Raw genomic sequence first — 22,001 nt, 5'->3', positions numbered from 1 at the left:
TTCATGGACGACATTTGCTTCTGTTGATGCAGCTGTGTTCCTCTATGTAGCTTTTACTATAACGTGAGAAGCTTCACCGCTTCTAAATAACTAATGTTTTATCGGTTTTTGCTCTTACTATGAAATATTTCATCCCAAGTGCATTGTTTTTGTTTCACATATACCAACATAACACAGGCTGCCATCTCTCATAGTAGTCCATGTCCCCTATGGGGCTCACAATCTAATAATCCTGTGATTTATATTAAACATAGTACATAGTTATACTTCTAGGGTTCATCAAGGTCAATAGATTTGCATATACATTAATTTTGCCACCCTTCCTCCCATCATTGACAGCTTGCTGTCTTGGTTACCGACCACCACTCTGCTCTAAAAGCAATGACCTGGCTAGTAAATATATAATGCTGTATAGAAATATAGGGGGAGATTTATCAAACATGGTGTAAAGTGAAACTGGCTAAGTTGCCCCTGGCAACCAATCAGATTCCACCTTTCATTTTCCCATGAATATGATTGGTTGCTAGAGGCAACTGAGCCAGTTTCACTTTACACCATGTTTGATAAATCTCCCCCATAGTATGTACATCATATTCTCCTCCCCCCCCCCCCAACTTTTTATCTATTTTGTTACACTACAACCTGTGTTTACATATTTATGTTTTAATCAGAGTTTAATATGGACAAAATAGTCTAAATTAGTGAATTAAAGAATATATATATATTTTTTTTAAAGTTCGGGGGTGGGATATAAAGCTCTAAATTGCCCCGCGCATATGTATTCACCCCCTTTTGATACGAGACCCCTAAGGGTACCTTCACACGTACCAAATCCGCAGCGGATCCAGTGGCATTCATCCTTATGAGAGCACGTACATTGACATCCCACTGTGAGTACATGAGTTAACCCCCTGTCGCCAAGAGCATATATTACCTGTTGGGCGCCGCAACTGCATGTAAGGCTCCCGGCTCCCATCGGTCCTGCTCAGCCAATTGGTGCAACCAATTTCCTAAGTTTTCCTAATTTCAAGTCGCATGCTTAGTGACATCAAGTCCTCTGTGTGCATTCTACATGTTACATGATCTGTCATGGTTCTGTATTGTGTTTCTGTACTTCCTGGTTGAGCAGTTCCTAGAATGCAGTACTGGTTCCAGAATGCAATGCTTTTCCTCAGCTGTTCATCACAGTCTACAGTCCTTGCTGCACCTTCTTCTGGCCGGTCAGAGATGGTGAATCACTCAGGGGATTGGGGGATCCAGCCGCGCCTCCTGTGACATCACACACTGCCCCGTCTGCATCATCAGCCTGTGCCTAGAAAACACACACAATGTGAGACAGAGGCATGGAATATTTGTCTCCTAATGGGGGATAGCAGGAGGAGCAGGAGACAATGTGAAGTAGCACAGAGGCCATTTTTCTCCACTTCCTGGATTTCTATCAGCTACCAGTATGGCAGAACCACACAGCTATGGTAATACATTGTATAGACAAATCTATATAACTTTTAATGTACTTTTAATAGAAAACTTTCTTATGTGGAGCTCCCCTTTAAATGCTCCAGAGGCTGCAACACCACCAGTGTTTAACGTGACAAATCCTACACGTATAACTATGTTAGCAGAGATGAGAATACCCCTTTAAAGGGGTTATCCTGCGCTACAAAAACATGGCCACTGTTCCCCCACTATTGTCCTCTCTAGTTCAGGTGTGGTTTGCAATTAAGCTCCATTTACTTCAATGGAAGAGAATTTCAAAACCCCACCCAAACTGGAGACAAGAGTGGGGCAAAAGTGGCCATGTTTTTGTAGCGCTGGATAACCCCTTTAACATCAAATAACCAATCAGTATATTATGGAATGTAAGGAGGAAACCTAAACAAATGGGGGGAGAACATGTAAACACCTGATGCTGCCCCTAGCTAGATATCAACCTAAGATGTAAGGTCTGATCTTTTTCCGGAAATGCAATGTGACCATCATCATCGATTTTTCCAAGACTCTGTAAGCAAATATATAAAATGAAGCGACAGATCCTATAACACATCAGTTACCATTCAACAATTACGAGAAAACACTTCTTATATACCTCGTACTTATGGGTCGTCAATATCCAAAACACCTGCGTATGTGTCCTGAAGACGGGATCTTAAAAAGCAAACAGAACAATCCCTCACTTCTACCGTGACTCATAACCAAGTGAACGTAGCCAAACCTTAGTAGTAATTCATTGGTGGAGGCAACGTCTGGAGTAAAAATATCAGCTCATAACTGTGAGATGACCCAAATGCTCATCAGCCTGTTTATGTCATTTATTTTAGTGGCGAAAAGTAAATGTTTTGCCGCTGGCAGAACACTGTATGATGTACTATCCCCAGATTAGCTATAACAGGTCACCCTTATGTTGTTACAATGGCGCCTGTCAATGGACAATACCATTAGGCAGCTCCCATGGATGGTCAGGTTTTCTCTTATACGTAATGCTGATGACTGGGTGTGTGTATATCAGGGGAGGATGAAAGTAGTAACATCCCAGGTCACCGGCTCAGACCCAGAAGTGGCCAGGATCGGGGGGGCCAGAGCTGTGGGATACTGGCATCTGCACTGGAGCGGGGGAGGAGTGAGCATGTTCCTTCTTTCATCCACCCCAGCAAAAATTACAAAAGCCCGGAGTTCTCCTTTAATTGCAAACTGCACCTGAACTGTAGATAAAAATGGTGCTGTCTCTGGAAGAAAGTGGCCATGTTTTTGTAGCGCTGGATAACCCCTTTAATGTCAGTAATGCCACCTAGTTGTTTTATATGTTAAACGTATCATAAGTCAAACTATTGGCTATTTTACAGATGATTTATTTTTCTACTATTCAGACCGTGTGTGGGATAAGCAGAAGCATCTTTCCATTTTCTTCACTAAGACTTCCCTGTGCTGCACCTATGCATTGCTAAACTCCAGCAAAAAACGAGCTGCCATTTACTGAAGCCTGCCCTGGAACTCAAATGCAACTAGAACATATACATGGTACTTTGATGGGTTTCCCTCATCTACTTCGGCATCTTAGAAACACTAGCTTGGCAAGTAAAAGCATTCATAATGAAGGCTCTTTTACACAGGCTGATGATTGCTACCAAGTCTTTCTAAGAACACCGATTTAGTAAATAGTTGGCCTGTGTAAAGGTGCCAGAGATTTACCGATCAGTGAGCACACGCTGCTTGACAGCCGATATTGATCTTTTGTGCAGCCATAAAAATTATCGGCCGCACATCTGTGTAAACAGGAGATATGCGGCCAATAACAATGCATGCTAATGGCTGCACATACAATACAGCAACTGTTCATGCGGCCCAGCCATGCTATTCATTGGCAAGTGAGAACCGATCACGGTGACCTCCATTTGTTTGCAGCTGTACCCAGCTGAATATTAGGCCACGTACAAAGACCCAAATAAAATTTTTGTGAATCTCTATCACTATCACGTGAGGACTGATCACAACCAAGTGGCTCTTACAGAACTGGTCCATCTATTTCTTTAATTCATAGAGGAAATGTGTAGCCTGAGGCAACATCCTCTGCTTATAACGGACTGTTCAAGCCAGCAGATTGTTAGACTACATGAGTTTTAAAAGGAAACTATTAGCAGGTTAGACAACTCTAATCTACTGATAGCTCCCTATAGCACACTGGGGGCCTGAGGAGGAAGGTATGTCTTTTACGTTCATCCTTGGCGCCATTTCCATGCACTTTGCTGTCGTGTAGTAAGGCCGTTTGGATGGGCTTTCTACATGCGGGATTAAACTGCAAAGTGCATGGAAATAGCGCAGAAGATGAAGTTAATAGAAATACCTTCATCCTCGGCCCCCCGTGCGCAATAGGGACATATCAGCAGGTTAAATTAACCTGTTGACCATTCAGTCCAGACTGAAAGGAAAAACAAGAGACCAGGGAGAACAGATACAGAATTACTTTATTTAGATTTAAGACAGGATTATAGAAGTCAAAGCACCAAGAATGTCAGCTTTTGAGTAAAATAAAAATTGTGGCCTCTAAAGTTTAATATTGTCAGAGTTATATGGTATTCACTGTGAACTAACAAGACAGGTTTGTAACAAAACAGAGATCCTACAACGGTAGGCAACCTGCGGCTTTCCTGGGTAGATCGCCATCCTCCTCCTCTCCCAACATCGGTGACGAGTCGCCCACCGACAAGCCTCACATTATCTACCATGGCTATACATGAACAAAATATAGATGTTAACACATCTGCATTTACAATATATAAACCTTTAACAAAATTTAATTTTTTTTCCATAGTGAAACATGATAGTCACCGTATGAAGTATAACATTGTTTATTTATTTATTTTGGAGTAAAATGAAGAAAAAAAAAAATCTGAAATAAATAAACGATAGAAATTGCACCAAGGTTCTGTATAAGGCATTGGGGTCATGTATCTGGATAATCCCAACTGTGATGTCTTTTCAGATTGTGACAAATGAAAAGCGTGGCATGATTCTATTAAGAAAAGGGATCGGATTGAGGCTAAGCCATTAGATAAATCTTTTAACATCTGCTATAGAGGATGATCTTTCAAGTGGGTTTTATTTTTTTATTTCAATGAGAAAAAGTTTAAAAAAAAAAAAAAAAAGTCTTTTTGCGACGTCTTGTTTTGGATTAAACGCTGGGGATGAAAAACTAGAACTGCATTTACCGGTAGCGCTAGATTTATATAAAATGTCAGTTTAGTGGAAAACGGGACATTTACTGTTTTGTGTGTATTCTGTTCTATTTGAATTAAAAGAAAACTTGTCATCACTTTCATGCTGCCCGAACCATGAGTCACCTGGGTGGTCCCCCGAGGCTTCTTCCTGCCCTACCAGCATTGACTGATTTCTCCCTCCTTGTTTGGGTATAGGGAGGGATCTATCAATCAAGGCCAATGGGGCAGAGGCGTCAATGGACCTTCCCAATGATTTGTGATCGATGCATCATAAAACAGGTTCCCTTTAAGGCGATCATACACATTCAGTTATCCCCAATTAGCTCTTTATACCTATATTTATGTCATCAGTGGGTAAAGGAGACACCCCAGGTAGCGGTTTTGCCCCAGAGATCAGAAATGTCTTCAATCCCTCCCATTACAAGCCAAACATTGACCAATCATCTCACTCATTTACTGGTCAATATCACAAAATAAATCTGGATTCAGTAAACCCCAGTTTAATGTGTGTGGCCACCTTTGATGTGCAACATATACCAATTTGGTTTCTTCATCCAGCATATCAAAAGAGCCTCCCAACTTTTAGGGTGTATACGTAAAGCAGTCACAGATGTTCTTTAATAGCTGACAACATTGCATTCAGTTTCATTAATATACCAGGTGTATGCCATAGTGATATACTGGGGAAAAATTGTGTCCCAACCAATCGTATTAGTACAGCATAGAACCATTGCAAACTATCATTAGTTCAAATGTCAGAATCATAAAACAAAATGGACAACTTTAAGGTTTATCATATGGTCTTCAATCAATATTGGACTTATTGAGCCTTGGCCCCAATAATTGAAGAGAAAAAAAAAAATGAGGGAAGGAGAGCAGTATCACTGCATGCAGCTCACCATGCTCTCAGCTACTACTATATATAAAAATATTGACACAAGATACTCTCTATTCTGTCTTACCGTAAGCCTCTAATATAAAAATAGTTTTGTTTAACTAATTTGGCTGATCTGGAGGATCAGCAGTGCAAGACGAAAAACCCTCCATTAAAATTCCAATTGTTTGTTAACTTCACGCATTTAAAAGGATTCCACTTCTTTCACTTTTGACATTTCATTCAAAATATTTTCCCCACAGTCACCCATTCTCCATAACCAATACTGCACGCAAACGACTAAAAAAGTCTGAACTGTAACCAATGCAAATTAAGGGGCTGCAAAAACCACGACGATAATGAAAGACAAACCGTAAAGTGTAAATGAGTCTCTAAGAAGAATTTGATAAAGAAATATGCCTATGAATAAAGGTTCATAGATAATGTAACATTTAGGTTTCAGACTGGATTCCACTACAAGCCCCCGTCCATAACCCATCTCTCAACCCCTCATAAGTTTTCGGAAGATCATTTGACAGGAAGCGTTTCTAGCAACGCTCCTGGCCAACAATTGGCCTTGTAAAGGGCTTTAAGGTTGGCGATGTACAATGAAATCAATAAGGATGTGATATGTTGAAATAGATCAATTCAAAGGCATGGTAATATGGTTACGTTCACTTCATGCAATCTAATCATTATCTACATCGATAGAATGTGTGTTGGTAACGTTCTAAATCACACAGTTCAAAAATCTATTTCAACCCTTCTCTCTATACTCAATTACAATTGGCAAAATATGTATAAAATATGTATAAATAGCATAAAAGGTGCCCATACACATAAGAGAATACATGGCCTGACTAGCCAATTATCAGAAGTTTATAAGGAGCTTTCAATTCTCCACTGATGGAGGATGCTGATGAAGGATGGATCAGGCATGCTGCATTTCAATGCCTGATCATTTTGTTCTCAAGGGGGATAGGCTAAAGAAATGCCTTGCAACAACTCATTACACCAAGCATCTATGTGTATTGGTGGGGCCGGAGAAAAAGCTGTCGACCAACAGCTACTGAAGGTGCATGGCCACCAATTACTAATATTGCTTGAAAGGAGACCACATTCTTAAAAAGTTTGACCCTGTACGTAAACCTATGTTCTGCCCAAATGATGTAAGGACAATTTTGGACTGAACTCGGAACTAAAGACTTGAATCTTTAGCAATATCGGGCCCTCAAGTACATGTCACTGAAATCTACGGTCAGTATTTCAAGGCAAAAATTTGCCCAAGACTTTTAGAAATTAAAGGAACCTGTCAATTGCCTAATGCAGTAAAGAGGATATATGGAAGATGTAAATTGGTAAATGGTACACATGATCAGGTTTAGGATACTAGATGAAATGTTGTGGTTAGAAATGTCCAGCTACTAAGCATAAAAATTCTGTAAATCAAGAACAAGGTCACAGCAGTAGCACCATACGTCATAACCAAGGGATTTGGAATAAGGGGGCACAGAAGAGAATGTGTCTTCTGTAAGACACCTATACGGTCATGTGTGTAGATTATTCCAAACATCAGGCTGACAATGCATTTGTTGAAGGAGAACAATCAAATCAAAGAGACATGTGCTTTAGGATGGCAAATTGCAATTAGATCACCAAAATTTGCACCAACCAAATTTTGTTGGTAGAAGTTTTGTAACTCAAGTGGCCTGGAATTGGTGATCTTGTAATGGCTAACTCTTAAAGGGAACTTGTCACCAAGACAATACTATCTAATCTATCAACATCATATTATAGAACATGAAGAACTGTATAGATAGATCTATTTGGGGGAAATATACTGTATAAATTGGTTAAAACCCCGGATCATTCTTTGCTAAGAAGTCCAGAGGGTGGTGTCCTCAATGGACTGGACTCTTTAGCAAGGATCAGAGATTTCAATCAGTAAATTACAAGTTATACTTAATCTTTTCCCATAAAGATATATAACAATTTGCTCAGCTCCTCCTGTTCTACAACATGATGCAGATCGCTTCGATAGATTTTTCATGGTGACAGTTTCCCTTTAATGATATCAATCTATGGCTATAGCTAAATGGTGACTCTTACCATGCAACATTAAGACTGCAACCAGATAGTGTATGCAGTTATGCTGCAACCTGTAAGGTAGTTCAAGACGATATGACTGTTGGCAAAAAAATCAACCAAACTGGATCAATGCAACCTTCAACATGACACTACGATCTTAACTTCACTGTGTAGCCCTAACCTAATTCACGTAATGGCCAATACCCAATAGACCTCCAGGGCGGTGCCTGGAAATATTGCTGTGTTAGTTGCATTCCTACATAGACAATAGGATATTGGTCCACCAACACAAGTAGTAGAGAACACAACCAGACAAGATGTGAAAATAGACAACCCCGCATCACACATTGGCAGTAGGTTAAAAAGCTTATTTTATTCGAAAGTGTACACCATTTTGAATTGATGCATTGTTATTTTAACATCGACTAAATTTTTTTACAATCTACTGCTGAATTGAGACTAATCTGAAAAAAAAAAAAAAAAAAAATCTGGTTCATCACATCACACATAACTAAAGGGCAAAACACCCCATACACTACACAGACTTCAACTAAAAAAAAAACAAAACAAAAAAACAATGGTGGCGTACTTTACTCGACACTCGAGAAACTGCTATACCAGTCACCACCGACCTTTGCAAAACAGCAATTAAAGCGGGTGTGACCATTTCATCCAGAGGTCATATGGCCAGCAGCCATGAGAAGAAAAGAGGTTTCCTGGTTTTGGACAAGCTTAGATGGGGGGCATTAAGCCAATTCACTAGTATGTCAGGATATGGAAATTACATAGACGGCCAAGCTAAACGCACAGAATATACAGATCTGGTGCAACTTCATGCTGGTGATTCTGTAGGTTTATAAGCAGCTAATCTAACAGTACTGGTTTATACTTTGTACGTAAGGTTTATATGTACTGTACACTCACAATGGCTGAATACACAAATCTGATACTAGCACATATAGTTTTATCAACTTTCAGGTCTATTTACAGATCCACATAGACTTTTTTATTTTTCTTACAAAAACACTGGAATCTTCTAGTGTTCCTAAAGAGTCGAGAGCTTTGTCTATAGACTGTCACTATGAAGAGGGGCAGAGAATGCACTGAGGGCAGTAATGCGGCAGCCCCCTCCGGTGCGTGAAGGGTTAGTCATCCTTCTGAAATACTTTTACACTGTAGCCAAAAGGTAAAATAATATGTAAAATGCTTCATGTCAGCAATTCACACTTTACAACATCGAAGGCGATTAAAGTGCACACTTAGAGAATTGTTCCAGCACAATTGCATATAACGCATTAGTAAGTCTAAAATACTTTGGTATACACATGAAGGGTAAAAAGAAAAAATATATATAAGAGAGAGGGGGGGGGGGGGGGTCGCTATGCTTTGGTACAAACAAAAGAAAGTATTGGGAATTTTAATGGAGTCCAAATGACGGATTAGTTCAATGCATTAGCAATGAAGATTATGGATAGTGTTCCCTGATCACCACTACTGTCCCAATGCGCAATGCTACATCCGGCTTTACTAAAAGGCAACATCTCTCATTGGTCGTAACACCATCTCCTCTGCAAGCTTAAAGACGCTCCATTCACATTAGATAAATGTCAGTCAATCCGACCGTCTAATGTGCATAAGGGTCTCCAGATTCTCCCTCAATAGTGGAAAGAAGGATTGGGCAGGTCAACTCCAGAACCAGAGGAGTCTGTTCACGGCTTATTGCCCTCTTCCCATTGAACACATGTACGTTCAGCTGAGCATTCATGTGTATGGGGTTGTCGGGAGGAATGTCTTATCTTTGAGACGGCCCCCGAGTTAGCTTTACGTCAGATATCCCCACACTATGTAGCACTCATAAGGCTTTTTATTGTGAGGCCATGAGCACACAAGGATGTGACTATAGGTGCCATGACAGTCAATAAGGAGATTATGGGACAAAACCATAAGTGCTATTAGCATAGTCTTCCAGCAGTTATTGACTTTCTAGATCAGAGGTTCGGAATACTGTACAATATTATATATGTAATATATATAAAAATATAATTTGCTGTCAAACCCGATGTTATAATCTCTGCTAGACTTTTACGTTTGACTTCAAGTTAGCACAACAGCGCCATTCATCCACTGGCTGTGTGTGGTATTGCAGCCCAGTCACATTTAAATTAATGGCTCCATTTTCAGAAATAACCTGACATTTTATAATCTCATGCAACCGCGCTAAACTTTCCTAAAGCTTTGACGGATAGTTTACACCGACATCCTCCTGCCGCCTCAACAAGCAACACTGAGAGATTGAGTCACTAACATTGTAGTAGTAAAATTTTACACCTGTTCTAATAGAATACATCTTGATTGTAGCGCCCCCTACAAAGCAATTTGCCGTAATTAGACGTTATTTTGAGATAACCTGCAAGATTTGGGACTATATAAAATTTATGCATATATGATGTTAATAGTTAATGTAAACGATATACTATATATCTCATGCACATTGCGCCTCAACATGGTCATCGGGTTATTTCAGCTCATTTTCACAACTGTTGCCTATCGCAGAGCGTAAGGATGGGATATGGGTTAAAGTAAAATCTTCTATTCACAAGCAAATAATTTTTCAAGTTTCACCAGTACAAATTAATAATCCTTTATTTTTTTTCTTAATCTTACACTTTTAGGGTAACAGCATAAAACAAAAACACTTTTTTTTTTTTTGGGGGGGGGGGGGGGGGGGGTGTATAGAACAGGCTACCAATTCTGTGTCTACACAAACATCAACAAAAAAAATGTCTAGGCCAACAATCATGTCTTATCTTAAGTTCTACTCTAGATAACTGACCAGTCTAAAGACATGGGAGGATCAGTTATTACGCTTATGTAGACGGGAAAGCAAAAAGAAAGCACCGAAAGACAAGACGACAAAAAAGGAAAAAAAAAAAAAAAAAAAAAGATATAAAAAGGCACAGGAAGCAATAAACACTTCTTGTTAGGATTGCATAGAGATGTACCATCTCAGAACTAAACTTCAAAAAAGTTTTACGGGTATGACTATTATGTGTTTCTTACAGTGCATCGATCTGCGTTTCCACTGTGGAGGCGGCCATTTTGCCGGCTGAACCCAATAATTCAAAATACAGCCTATCAATTTACTAAGAGCTAGGATCATCGCTAAGGCATGAGGCGCTGAGGTCCAGCTAGCAAAATATGCAACTTCAACCGTGCTTAAGAAAAGGATACACTTTCAAGAATCTGAGCAATGGTGCTTGTACTAACACCGACATGTACAAGAATGAACACATATGAACATTTAATTTTTTTTGTTTTTTTTCAGAATGCTCAGCCAGAGAGCATTTGCAACACTGTCCAATGCCACCAATGTGTCTGTCCCAGACAGTGGCAGAGTACACTATTAATACCCCTCTGTTTAAACCAAAGGGGTTAAAATTTAAAGTGCCAATGCAGTCTTAAAAAATATTTACAATTGCAAAGAATGCACAGTACCTTAAACACCTTATGGAACAGGAGTTCCAAATATTTAATGGCAAGGAGAAAAAAAAAGTTAAGTATATAAATCTGATGCTTTTTCATGGAGGGGTGGACTGGGTAAGGTATAACATGAAGTAGCGCAACAAAAACCATCACTGGGTCTCTGTATATACAAGAAGAGGGCTCTGTCATGCTGCCTGAACCAAGAGTCATCAGGGCAGGCCCTGCTTGCTTATGCCTGCCCCCCATCCACCATAGCCTTGACTGATAGATCTCTCCCTATACTCAAACAGGAAGAGATTTATCAATCAAGGCTTAAAAATGGTGACGGGTTCCATTTACATTAACCGTTGCTGGTATGGTAGCTACATAAATTAATTATTCCGGTGCCTAATTATAGTCAGACAGAATCAGTGGGTAAAGAGGTTACCAGCAAGCCCAACCAGACTACATCTTTAGAATGAAGGATCGAGAAAGCTGGAATTAAGCATGCCCGATCCTTTGTTCCTCTTTAGCACATGCTTAACATCTCACACATAGCAGATGGACGGTCAGCACCAATAAAAAGGGCAGATTTGCCGACCTAAGTTCTAGGTGTATGGCCATCTTTGAGCATTAAAGGGGTTCTCTTCTCTAAGACCCTATAAACGTGAGGCTCTCTTTGGTTGGGCAGTGAATTCCCCTGCAGGAGAAATGTGTTACCTGGCAGATGTCCAAATGACATTAATATATGTATAAAAAAAAAAAAATATATATGTTAGCGGGTCTCTATGGTAGTCTCGGTAGTTCACTTAGTTTTAAAGTTACTTTGATTTTTAGAAATGGAAGACAATGGTAACTTATTTTGGACAACAGGAATAACAGGCTAAAACAGTAAGCCACCATGAAAAAACATGAGCCCTGTGATATAAAGGCCACAAAACAAAGTTTAACAGAAGACTTGTCACCTACACAATGTGCATGAAGCCATTAGGTGGGCTAGGTCATCGATGAGCCCATCAATACACTATAGTGACATCACTCGGGCATAAAACATTATACATACTATGTTATCCCCACCAAATGGATATACTACCACTGTGCTGAGGTGACAAGTCTTAGGAACTCTTCTACCGCTGTTTCCCCTATTTTATTATATAATAAACATTAATCATAATCATCGTTGGCCTGTACAGGTTACCATCCAGATTTATAAACTAGAAATGAGCAATTATGTTGTTTTTTTTCTTCCAAGGTTGACAACTGAATGTTTCTTGCACCAATTCATATTTTATGACACTATGTTTCAATGGGATAAAAGTCAAGGAACAAGGGCTGGAACCAAGTCAAAAGATCCTTAAGATAAGTGCTGGAAAAAGGCAAAAAAAAAATAATCCCTAAGGAACAGTCTTCCTGATCAATGCCGGCAACCTATTGCACAAGATGCATCATAAAGTAAATGCCAACTCCCCTCCATGTCAAGAACCTGCCCTTGTATCAAAGTTTGCATTTAAGATATCCAAAAGAATGGAGCACTGGACCCAATGCCCGATAAAAGTGCTACCCAATAACATTCACAGGTGACTATGTAAAGATTAGAAAGCGTTGGAGGAGCTTAAAGTAGGTTCCTCAAACCAATAGCTTATCAGCCCGCCCAATGGATTTCACGTCTGGTAGAATAAGAGACAGATGATGTCACTACTAAAAAAAAAAAAAAAAAAAAAATTACATGAATGATCCCCGTACAGAATATTAAGCTGCATACAGTATCTCTCACTAGCTGTTACAGTGGTGAAACTTTAATACCGGGAGAATTCAAAAAGTCGCCCAATTTTTCATCTTGGGCTCAAATTTTTCTTTAATATTAACCAAGTAGCTCTGGGGATATCTGTGAAAGTTATTTGTATGAGACCAACCACACAAGTATCAGCACCAACTTGGGTGAAATACGGGAAAAAAAGTCAAGCTAATGATTGCTGGATACACCCTACACACTTCGAACTTCACAAAAAGGCATCAAATTTATTTCCGTAACAGGATTGCCACAAAAATGCCATCTGTCTGGTGTTTTTATTTAGTCGGGAACATTCAGCTACTGTTAATTGTAAGGGGAAAAAAAAGCCATGTGGACACCTCAAGCTCCTGCTAGAGAATGAAGAAAAACCAAGCATTAGCACGAAAAGCGTCAGCATTCGTAAGAACATGCAGCCTAAAAAGTTCTGCTTCATAGTTCCTGATGAATGCACCCCGGCCTTCCCTATAGGCAGATTATAGTTTACAGATACACTTAAAGCTTGAAGTGTCATACTCTATTACTTCTAAGTACAGGTACATGTGCTTTATTATCTGATACAAACTGAGCATACCCTAAGTCTACGAGGTGATATTTTGGAAGGTAGAGACAGAAATGTGTTTTATTTTGACTTAATAGGTTCCCTCTCCAGCCACCGCACTCTGACCTTCTGCTTATAATGATATTGTTTAAGGAAGTCTTGTAACATGGATGGCAGAGGAAGTAGATCAATGCCATCGTAGGTGGTAGACCTGCAAATGACTGCCCGGCAGATGTACTGCAGGCTGAACGGGAAAGTCCTGTTCAAGGGTACCGTAAGTAAGGGTTCGAAAAACATGCAAGAACTAGGATCTTTATAGTGTTCTAAGAGTCCTGTAACAGTGGAGGAGTGAAATACACAGGGATCGTGGGCGTCGAAGCTGAAGTTATGATTCCATTGCTCAATGCGAGCGTGCAGAGATCGGTTGTAGCGACGGAAGCTCACAGAGAAAAGGTAGTCCTCTTGTGCTGAATCCCTGAGCAAAAATGTGCCTTCTGGCCTGCCTTCCAGCAATGCTTCTGCCTCGTAGCGATCCATGACGCCCCAGTAACAGGGGTTGCCCGTAATCTCTACTAGATCTGGCACAAGGCAGTGAATATAATCAATCTGCGTGTGGACTTTCCAAGCCCCCTGTCTATTAGTTTGCATATGGCTGTCTCCCGAGAACTGACGCTGCTTCTGTCGACGAGACTGTAGACAGAGAGTAGTGCCGTCTTCTTCAGATTCACAACCACCATGTGATGCTGCACTGTTGTCCGCCGACATGTCAGCCATGCCGGGAGCAAGTTTTGGTCCGAGCTTATATACTGGGTTAACTTGTGCTGTAGCTTCGAATGTGTGGATCTGGGCATTGGGTGGCGGGTCAACACCTTCTTCAATGCTAAGTCTACGCCTTTCACGTAGTCTATCTTCTTCATCTTCGGTGGAAAGCAGAGTTTGCTCAAAATTTTCCAATATGCTTGAGTGTGGACTGACGGGGGCTGTATGTTGTTTAATCAGGTGCCATTTTTGAGCCAGGTCGGAGCCAGGTGGAAATGGACACTTTTCAAGCATTAGCTCCGAAAGATGGATTTTTCTCTTGGTTGCAAAGAGTGGCTTGGATGGTCTGTTATATGTTCTCATAGGAAAACACAATCCTACAGTCTCATTAAGTCTCTGTCTTAAACTGCGGCTTCCGATAGCTCTATTAGACATGACCTCCATGTCGTGAGCTGATCCTACTACATGCCTTCGGTCTCTTCTTGGGAGTCCACTTCTTTGCCTGACAATTTTCTTATCAGGGTCAAGAGAGTTCTGAGTTTTGGTAGAATGTTTCTTTTTACCACCCCATGGAGCATGCCGAGTATAAGAGTCCCTTCGCGCCAATCGGGCACCAGCATTAAGGCCCACATCATTGTCTTTTTCAATACTAATTTCGACTAGCTGTGGCATCTCAGATACACAATTCAGACCTCTTCTACTAGAGCTACTTAAAGGAGCCAAGCTTAGATCAGAAGAGATGTTCCTCTGCAAATGATTTGTAGATGATGCGGGTGACTGACTGGAGGAAGGTTCTGCCTTCTCTCCACCACCCAAACACCTGTTTGCGTTAATATCCACCACGTTGGTTTGATTTCCATCATCTTCATGGCTAAATAGATTCTGGCACCGGTATTTGAATGTATTCCACATTTTTCCAACTTTATCCATTGATCAGTAAACCTGAAAAGAACAGAAAGAATAAGTCACACACAGAATTAAAAGGCAATTTAATACAAGTTTACAAACTCTGATCTTAACCATAAATTAGTAAGGTATTGTCCAGCGCCACAAAAAGTTAATTTAAGGGTCCAGGTTAGCATGAAAAATTGGGAAAAAATTTAACTTACCTGCCCTGATCCCCAGTCGCAACTGCCATGACGATCCAGCTTTTGTCTCAACATGCAAATGCTGCCCACATGTCAAAATAAAAGCAGAAAGTTTTGTAAACCAGGGGCTGGGCACCATTGGGCTGCCATGGCAGGGGGATCAGGGCAAGAGAGTGAGAAGTGTGCAGATTTGTTGTGGATTTTTTACTTCTGTACTGAAGTTACCGTATTTTTCGCTTTATAAGACGCACTTTTTTTCCCTCCCAAAGTGGGAGGAAAAACCAAGTGCGTCCTATAAAGCGAAGACGGCTCCCAAGCAGTGCCGAGCACCGCAAGGAAGCCGTCCCGCCCGCCCCCTGTATTGCCACTCACTATACATATGCATAGTGAGCGGCCCTGAGCGATCCCCTCCGCCCGCTCAGCCCGCCCATTCTATCGCCGCTCAGCTGAGCCGATTAGAAGCCCGGGAAAGTGCTATGAGCAGAACTTTCCTGGGCTCCTGATCGGCTAAGCGGCGATGGAGGGGGCCGGCTGGGCGGGCGGAGGGGATCGTTGTTCTACTCACCTGTCCGCCGGCCCCAGCAGCTCCTCTCCCGACACTCCGGTCTCCCGTCATCCTCCGGGCACAGGCAGTGGGGTACAGAGACGCTGCCTGTGTCCCGGAAGTGTTCTGCAGCGGCAGTCTCTCTGTCCCCCGCTGCCTGTGCTGGAGGATGACGGGAGACCGGAGTGTCGGGAGAGGAGCTGCTGGGGCCGGTGGATAGGTGAGTAGCCTGTTTGTTGTTTTTCTAGTCGCAGGGGGGATTGGCTACCATGGGGGGCACTGTATGGGGGCATTGGCTACTATGTGGGGCATTATATGGGGGCATTGGCTACTATGTGGGGCACTATATGGGGGCATTGGCACCGATCACACTGCTGCTATCTCCAAACTGTGACAATGAGCAAAATTATTTTTTTCTATTTTTCCCCCCTAAAATCAAGGGTACGTCTTATCAAAAGGCGCGTCCTATAAAGCGAAAAATACGGTAACTGGGAAAAATCTGTAACACAGCTCTTAACCTCAATCGTGTATATTCTTCCTATGTTTGATGGGTTTCCTATTGTTACTGGCGTTTACCCATACACCAAAACATAATAGGTTGTGTGAAATACAGCATTCACACGGTCATCAGTCCCTGTCTCCAGTGTCACAATTTCTGTGCACGTGTCGAAAATATAAGTATAGAAAATATTTTCTGTTCTGTACGTCTCCATTGCTTAAGGCTCCGTTCACAATGAGCAAAAATGGCAGAATTGTGCGGTGGACCTCACGACCGTTGAATCTCGCCATGCTCAGTGTCCTGCAGTATCTGTGGAAGCGCGCGTGCGCCTCCGCTTCCTCCCCTCAAAGAAGTGACATGTAATTTCTTTGAGCGGAGATCGGCGCCAGTGGAGGCACGAGCGCACTTCCATAGAGATACTGCAGGACACTGAGCACGGCGGGATTCAATTCCACCGTTTTTGCTCAGTGTGAAAGGGGCCTTAGGGCCCTATTCCACCGGACAATTATAGTTTGCATAATCGTTAACTATTAACAATCTCAAACGACCACTATTGCGAATGATCTGAAAACGTTCACTCATTTCCATGGAACGATAATCGTTACTTATGATCGTATTTGCGATCGTTTTTTCTTCGCTATTGCGTTCGTATCTACTGCGAACGACGTCTTATTCAATGCGAACGACGTCTTATTCAATGCGAACGATTTGTGAACGTTTTGCGAACGAGCGACAATAAAAATAGGTCCAGGTCTTATAAAGCGACCAAAGATTTCTCGTTCGGTCGTTAACTACATTTCAACCTAACGATTATAGTTTAGATTTGAACGATTTAACGATAATCTGAACGATAATCGTCCGGTGGAATAGGGCCCTTAAGAGTATGTTCACACAGAGTAAATCAGGCGGAATTCCGCCAGCCTCAGTGTGCCATAGCCTATCTATGGGAGAGCGCGCTCTCTCCCATAGAGAAGCAATGTCACACTGAGGCAGGCAGGATTCTGTGGCAGATTTCCGCCTGATTTACTCAGTGTGAACATACTTACAATCAGTTCCTGTTCCCCTGCCTGGCTAATATGCAAAATAATGATTAGAGAACTGGGTGCTCCTTTGAAACTAAGCCCCACTGTCCAATCAATGTGGATTAAGTTAAAACGTCATTAATCAGCCTGGATCGGTCTATAAATGAGCGCCAATCTTCCTGATCATTTACAGACACTCTACATTAGTTGTGCTTTTGTGCTACCTTTTCCTGCAATTGGCCGACAGATACACATCCCTTATTACACGGAGAGATGTGTGGCTGATTATTTAACAGAACAGAGCGGCTTGCTTGCCGGATGATCCCTAGCCCCATTTAGCCCAATAATCAAACTATGTGATAAGGCATTTATCGGTCAAATTTAAACGATAATTGTTCTGTGTAATTGCAGGCAACGGCCGAAAAATTGTTCTTATGTAGATTTAGATCTGAATCTAAAATTGTTAAACCGTTAGCTGTAATTTCACATTCATTTGCTCAAGTTCCACATTTCCACACTAATCGTTCAGTGTAATTGCACATCGTTCATTGTTTTGCTGGGATTAGATGGAGTAAACGATCATCATAATGATAGCAGTAACGATCGTAACTAACAATCGTTCTGTTTAATATAGTGAACGATTTTAGGTTAACGATTAACAATCTCGCTTGCAATCGTTTATCGTTAAAAATCGCTGTGTGTAATAAGACCCTTACATTCTCCACATTATACACACTGTGACAGAGCGCATCGGGTCACACACCACTAACACCAGGCAATGGAGGCCACCCGGTGTGTCTATTTACCGAATTATATATCAGCCAAGCAAGTTATCAAGTGTGATTGCAGGGAACAGAGAAAAGGTAGAAAGTACAATGATCCGGAATCTAGGGGAAATGAAGATGTAGTATGAGTAACCTATTTTATTTTAAGACTCAGGTCCTCTATAAGAAGCCCATAAAGGAGGGTCTCAAGGGTTAATACTTGCAAAAACGGAAGAAAAAAAAATTGGCACCCAGCCAATTTCTATAATTCTAAGTGGAGGAGGAAAAGAAGACAAACCCTACTCCCAGACTCGCCTGATCAGTTATTTCAAAGCTCCAGTTCAATGGGCAAGTCAGAAAAATGATTCATATGAAATAACCAGAGAGAAGCGGGATATATATTATATATATATATATATATATATATATATATATATATATATATATATATATATATATATATTATAACCAGTTCTATAATTTGAGACATGGAGTCCACCTGGCACGACATTCGTCCAATCTACAACGTGGGATATGGATGTAGATATATATATTTGGTCCATAAGTCTGAAATATTCATAATATTTCATTTAGTGTGTTACTATGGTGTAATATTTTTATACATATTTTAGGCCACTTTTTGTGGTCTAGCAAAAGATACAAAGTAAAAACCTGCTATTTTCACTAGCCCACTAGTCCTGTGACTACGTAATGCACCCTACGGTAAAAGCAACATGATACCATGATTCTATAGGCCAGCCCAAACACAACCATATGCAGGTTTACACAGATTTACTAATGTTTTTTTTTAAATCCACTTTTTGCAATTAAAGAAGTAGTTCACTTTTTTTTTTTTCGGCCCCCCGGGTAGCCGCTGTCATGTATACTTACAGAAGATGATCGGTGTCCTGTTCCCGTCGGTCAGTTCCCGTCCCGCGGTGCCGTTCAAATCAGGCGCGCTCACATCCGCCGGCTGCTGCGAGTCCTCTTCTCTGACCAGTGATTATACGCCGGAGGTCACTCGCTTCCATGCATTCGCTATGGAAGCGCGTGACTTCCGGCGTTCAAATTACAAGGCCGAGAAGAGGAGTCACAGCGCCGGCGGAAGTGAGCGCGCCCGATTTGAACGGCACCGCGGGACGGGAACTGACCGACGGGAACAGGACACCGATCATCTTCTGTAAGTATACATGACAGCGGCTACCCGGGGGGCCGGAAAAGAAAAACAAAAACTGAACTGCTTCTTTAATTAGTAATAAAATGGCCGTTGTGACTTCTATAACTTTTATTTTTCCCCTACGGGGCTGTATGGGGTGTCATTTTTTGCGCCATATTTATGTAGATCGGACGTTTTGATTGCTTTGTTCCCCTCTTTTCGTTTACGTCATTCACCGTATGGGATGGCGACTGTTATATATTAATAGATCGGACAATTGCCAATGCTACGGTATATAATAGGTTAATTTATTTTAATACATTTTATTTATACTATGGGATGGGGGGGGGGGGTGATTTAATTTTTATTGGGGGAGGGACAGGTACATCATCTAGGGGTTAAGGAACAGGTGCAGGAACACCTCGGAACAAGGCAGCAGCTTGTGGCATGATGGAAAATGTGCCATATTAGAAAATAGTCTTGAGTTTGAAAAAAGATGGACCGGAAGAATGCCGGGACCTGAAAATACGGGAGAGACTTCAAAATTAAAAATTAAGTCGGAGGAGTGGTGAGCAATAAGGGCGGGCAGTAAAGCCGATTTAATGTAAATCACAGATCAACTAATAGCCAGCTAGGCTACAATTAGTTAACAGCCTGAACTTTTACAGCTGTAACTTTAAAAGGAAAAAAAAAAACCTATTCACAAACAGCCAATTTATTATTGCATTCAACAGATCAAAGTCAAATGGGCCCACTCCAGGTTCCACAGAGGCAAATGGTAAAAAAAAAAAAAAAACACACCAGCTCCTTAAAGTTTTAGTGCCACTTAAAAGGGTCTATCCAGGCTTAGACAGAGCACAGCTATCATTTTGCAAAAACAGCACCACCCTTGTCCTCAGATTGTATGTGGTATTACAATGGAACAAGGTTGCCAAACCTACACCCCGACTGAGGACAGGAGAGGGGCCGTTTTTGAAGGAAATCGGCCATGTTTTACTAAGCCTAATCCTGGATAACCACTTTAACATGCCACACAGACCAGAACTTGGGGCAAAGACCACCAACCAACCAACCAACCAACCAATCTTAAAAACCTACTTTCTGAACACTGATAGCCGATAGCTGGCAGCAGTCTAGCAGCATTATCCAGTCATATGATAACAAAAGCAAAGAACCAAAAAAGACATTAAAAAGTACGAGAAAGATAAAAAATACAGCAGTGAAAAGCTGCCTGGTTACAGTGTATGTGGCAATAAGGCGGCAAGAACACCAAAAAACAACAACTGCCCCTCCACCCCTTTTCACGTGCGTTTTATCAAACAATAACACTGGCAGCAATGTGGAGGAAACAGCAGTGCCATGTGAGAGCCTGCGGACACGAGGGCGATTACATAATCCCACAACGACAAACTTTGCTTTGTGGACGGGACACCGCGAGGCTGCACTACTGCAAAAACAGCTGAATACCTGCTTGATAACGGTGTGTTTACACAGAACGATTATCGTTCAAATTTTCACGATAACGATCGCATTTGAGCGATAATCGGCATTTGAGCGATAATCGGGCGAGAAATTGTTCATTGTGATCTTAAACATGTTCGCACATCCCTTTGTGTAAAGTGGGCTTAAGCGATCTTAAAACGATCGTAATAATTTTTTTTGAACAATTTTTTTTGAACAATTTTTCTCTTCATCTAAACGCTGATCAATATAGAAATCAAATCGTTGCTTCAAAATCATTAAACGATTGATGGGCGAATTATCGCTTCGTGTAAACGCACCATAACCCTATAGCATCATGCATAGGGGGGGGGGGGGTTACACCACACCTGCGACCCTTCAGCTGTGGCAAATCATTATTTCCCATCACGCCTGGGCAACCAATGGCATGCAAAGGTCACTGACTCAATGTCCACTAGGGACAGCTCCGTATAGCCAGTTGTGGCTATGCCTGGAATTGCACTCCTAAATCAGGAGATTTCAGATCAGCCCCTGGTGGTTTCTCTCTACCCCATCAACTTTGACTGACTGATCTCTCCCAGTAAAGCCTGGTGAAAGCCTCAAAGGACCACCGCTAAGACTTGCAGTTAAGGCAGCACGATGACTATTTCCCTTTAAAGAGACAGCACCTTCATACAACTTTGCATCACTGATCACTTTAAACAAAAATGTGAACATCTGTTCTTCTGATCGTGGGGGATCCCAGCCGTCAGACCTTTATCTGTCAGCTAGTTATAACTAGAGATGAGCGAACCGGGTTCGGGTCCATCCGAACCCAATCGTTCGGTATTTGATTAGCTGGGGCTGCTGAACTTAACGCTCTAAGGTTGTCTGGAAAACGTGGATACAGCCAATGACTATATCCATGTTTTCCATATAGCCTTAGGGCTTTATCCAACTTCAGCAGCCACCGCTAATCAAATGCCAAACGATCGGGTTCGGATCGACTCGAGCATGCTCCAGGTTCGCGCATTTCTAGTTATAACCCATCCTGTGGATTTGTGATCACCTTTAACCCCTTTAATTCTAGATTGGAGCAACGTCACTAAAATTAAGTTGTTTCTACAATTCATCACATTTTTCCATGGTCCCTGATGAAGGCTGCTAACTGGTGAGGTCATCTGCTTTCCTCCGCTTCACACAAGCATGAACATGTGAAACGTCCCACAGGACAGGATGATCGTCCCCAGACAGGCAGATGAC

General features: G+C 41.5%; 1 protein-coding gene across 7 annotated transcripts in view; it reads right to left on the bottom strand.

Annotated features, from left to right (window-relative positions):
* Nucleotides 1–761: 761 nt before the first annotated feature.
* The window catches only part of SOCS5 (suppressor of cytokine signaling 5), a 69,811-nt gene continuing 48,571 nt past the window's right edge, over nucleotides 762–22,001 (bottom strand). For 5 of the 7 annotated variants that reach the window (XM_069955583.1, XM_069955582.1, XM_069955584.1 and 2 more), the window contains one exon: nucleotides 3,954–15,167. In XM_069955583.1, coding sequence (XP_069811684.1) covers nucleotides 13,548–15,155 — 1,608 coding nt within the window. In that variant the 5' untranslated portion in view covers nucleotides 15,156–15,167 and the 3' untranslated portion in view covers nucleotides 3,954–13,547. Of the gene's footprint in view, nucleotides 1,313–3,953; nucleotides 15,168–15,334; nucleotides 15,396–22,001 lie in introns of those variants that run through there. The other 2 variants (XM_069955585.1, XR_011360336.1) reach the window with 2 other exon arrangements.

The sequence above is a fragment of the Dendropsophus ebraccatus genome, chromosome 15 (genome assembly GCF_027789765.1).
Source record: "Dendropsophus ebraccatus isolate aDenEbr1 chromosome 15, aDenEbr1.pat, whole genome shotgun sequence".
NCBI lineage: Eukaryota > Metazoa > Chordata > Amphibia > Anura > Hylidae > Dendropsophus > Dendropsophus ebraccatus.
Note: the sequence above shows the minus strand (reverse complement) of the source record. Positions and strands in the feature narration are given on the sequence as shown.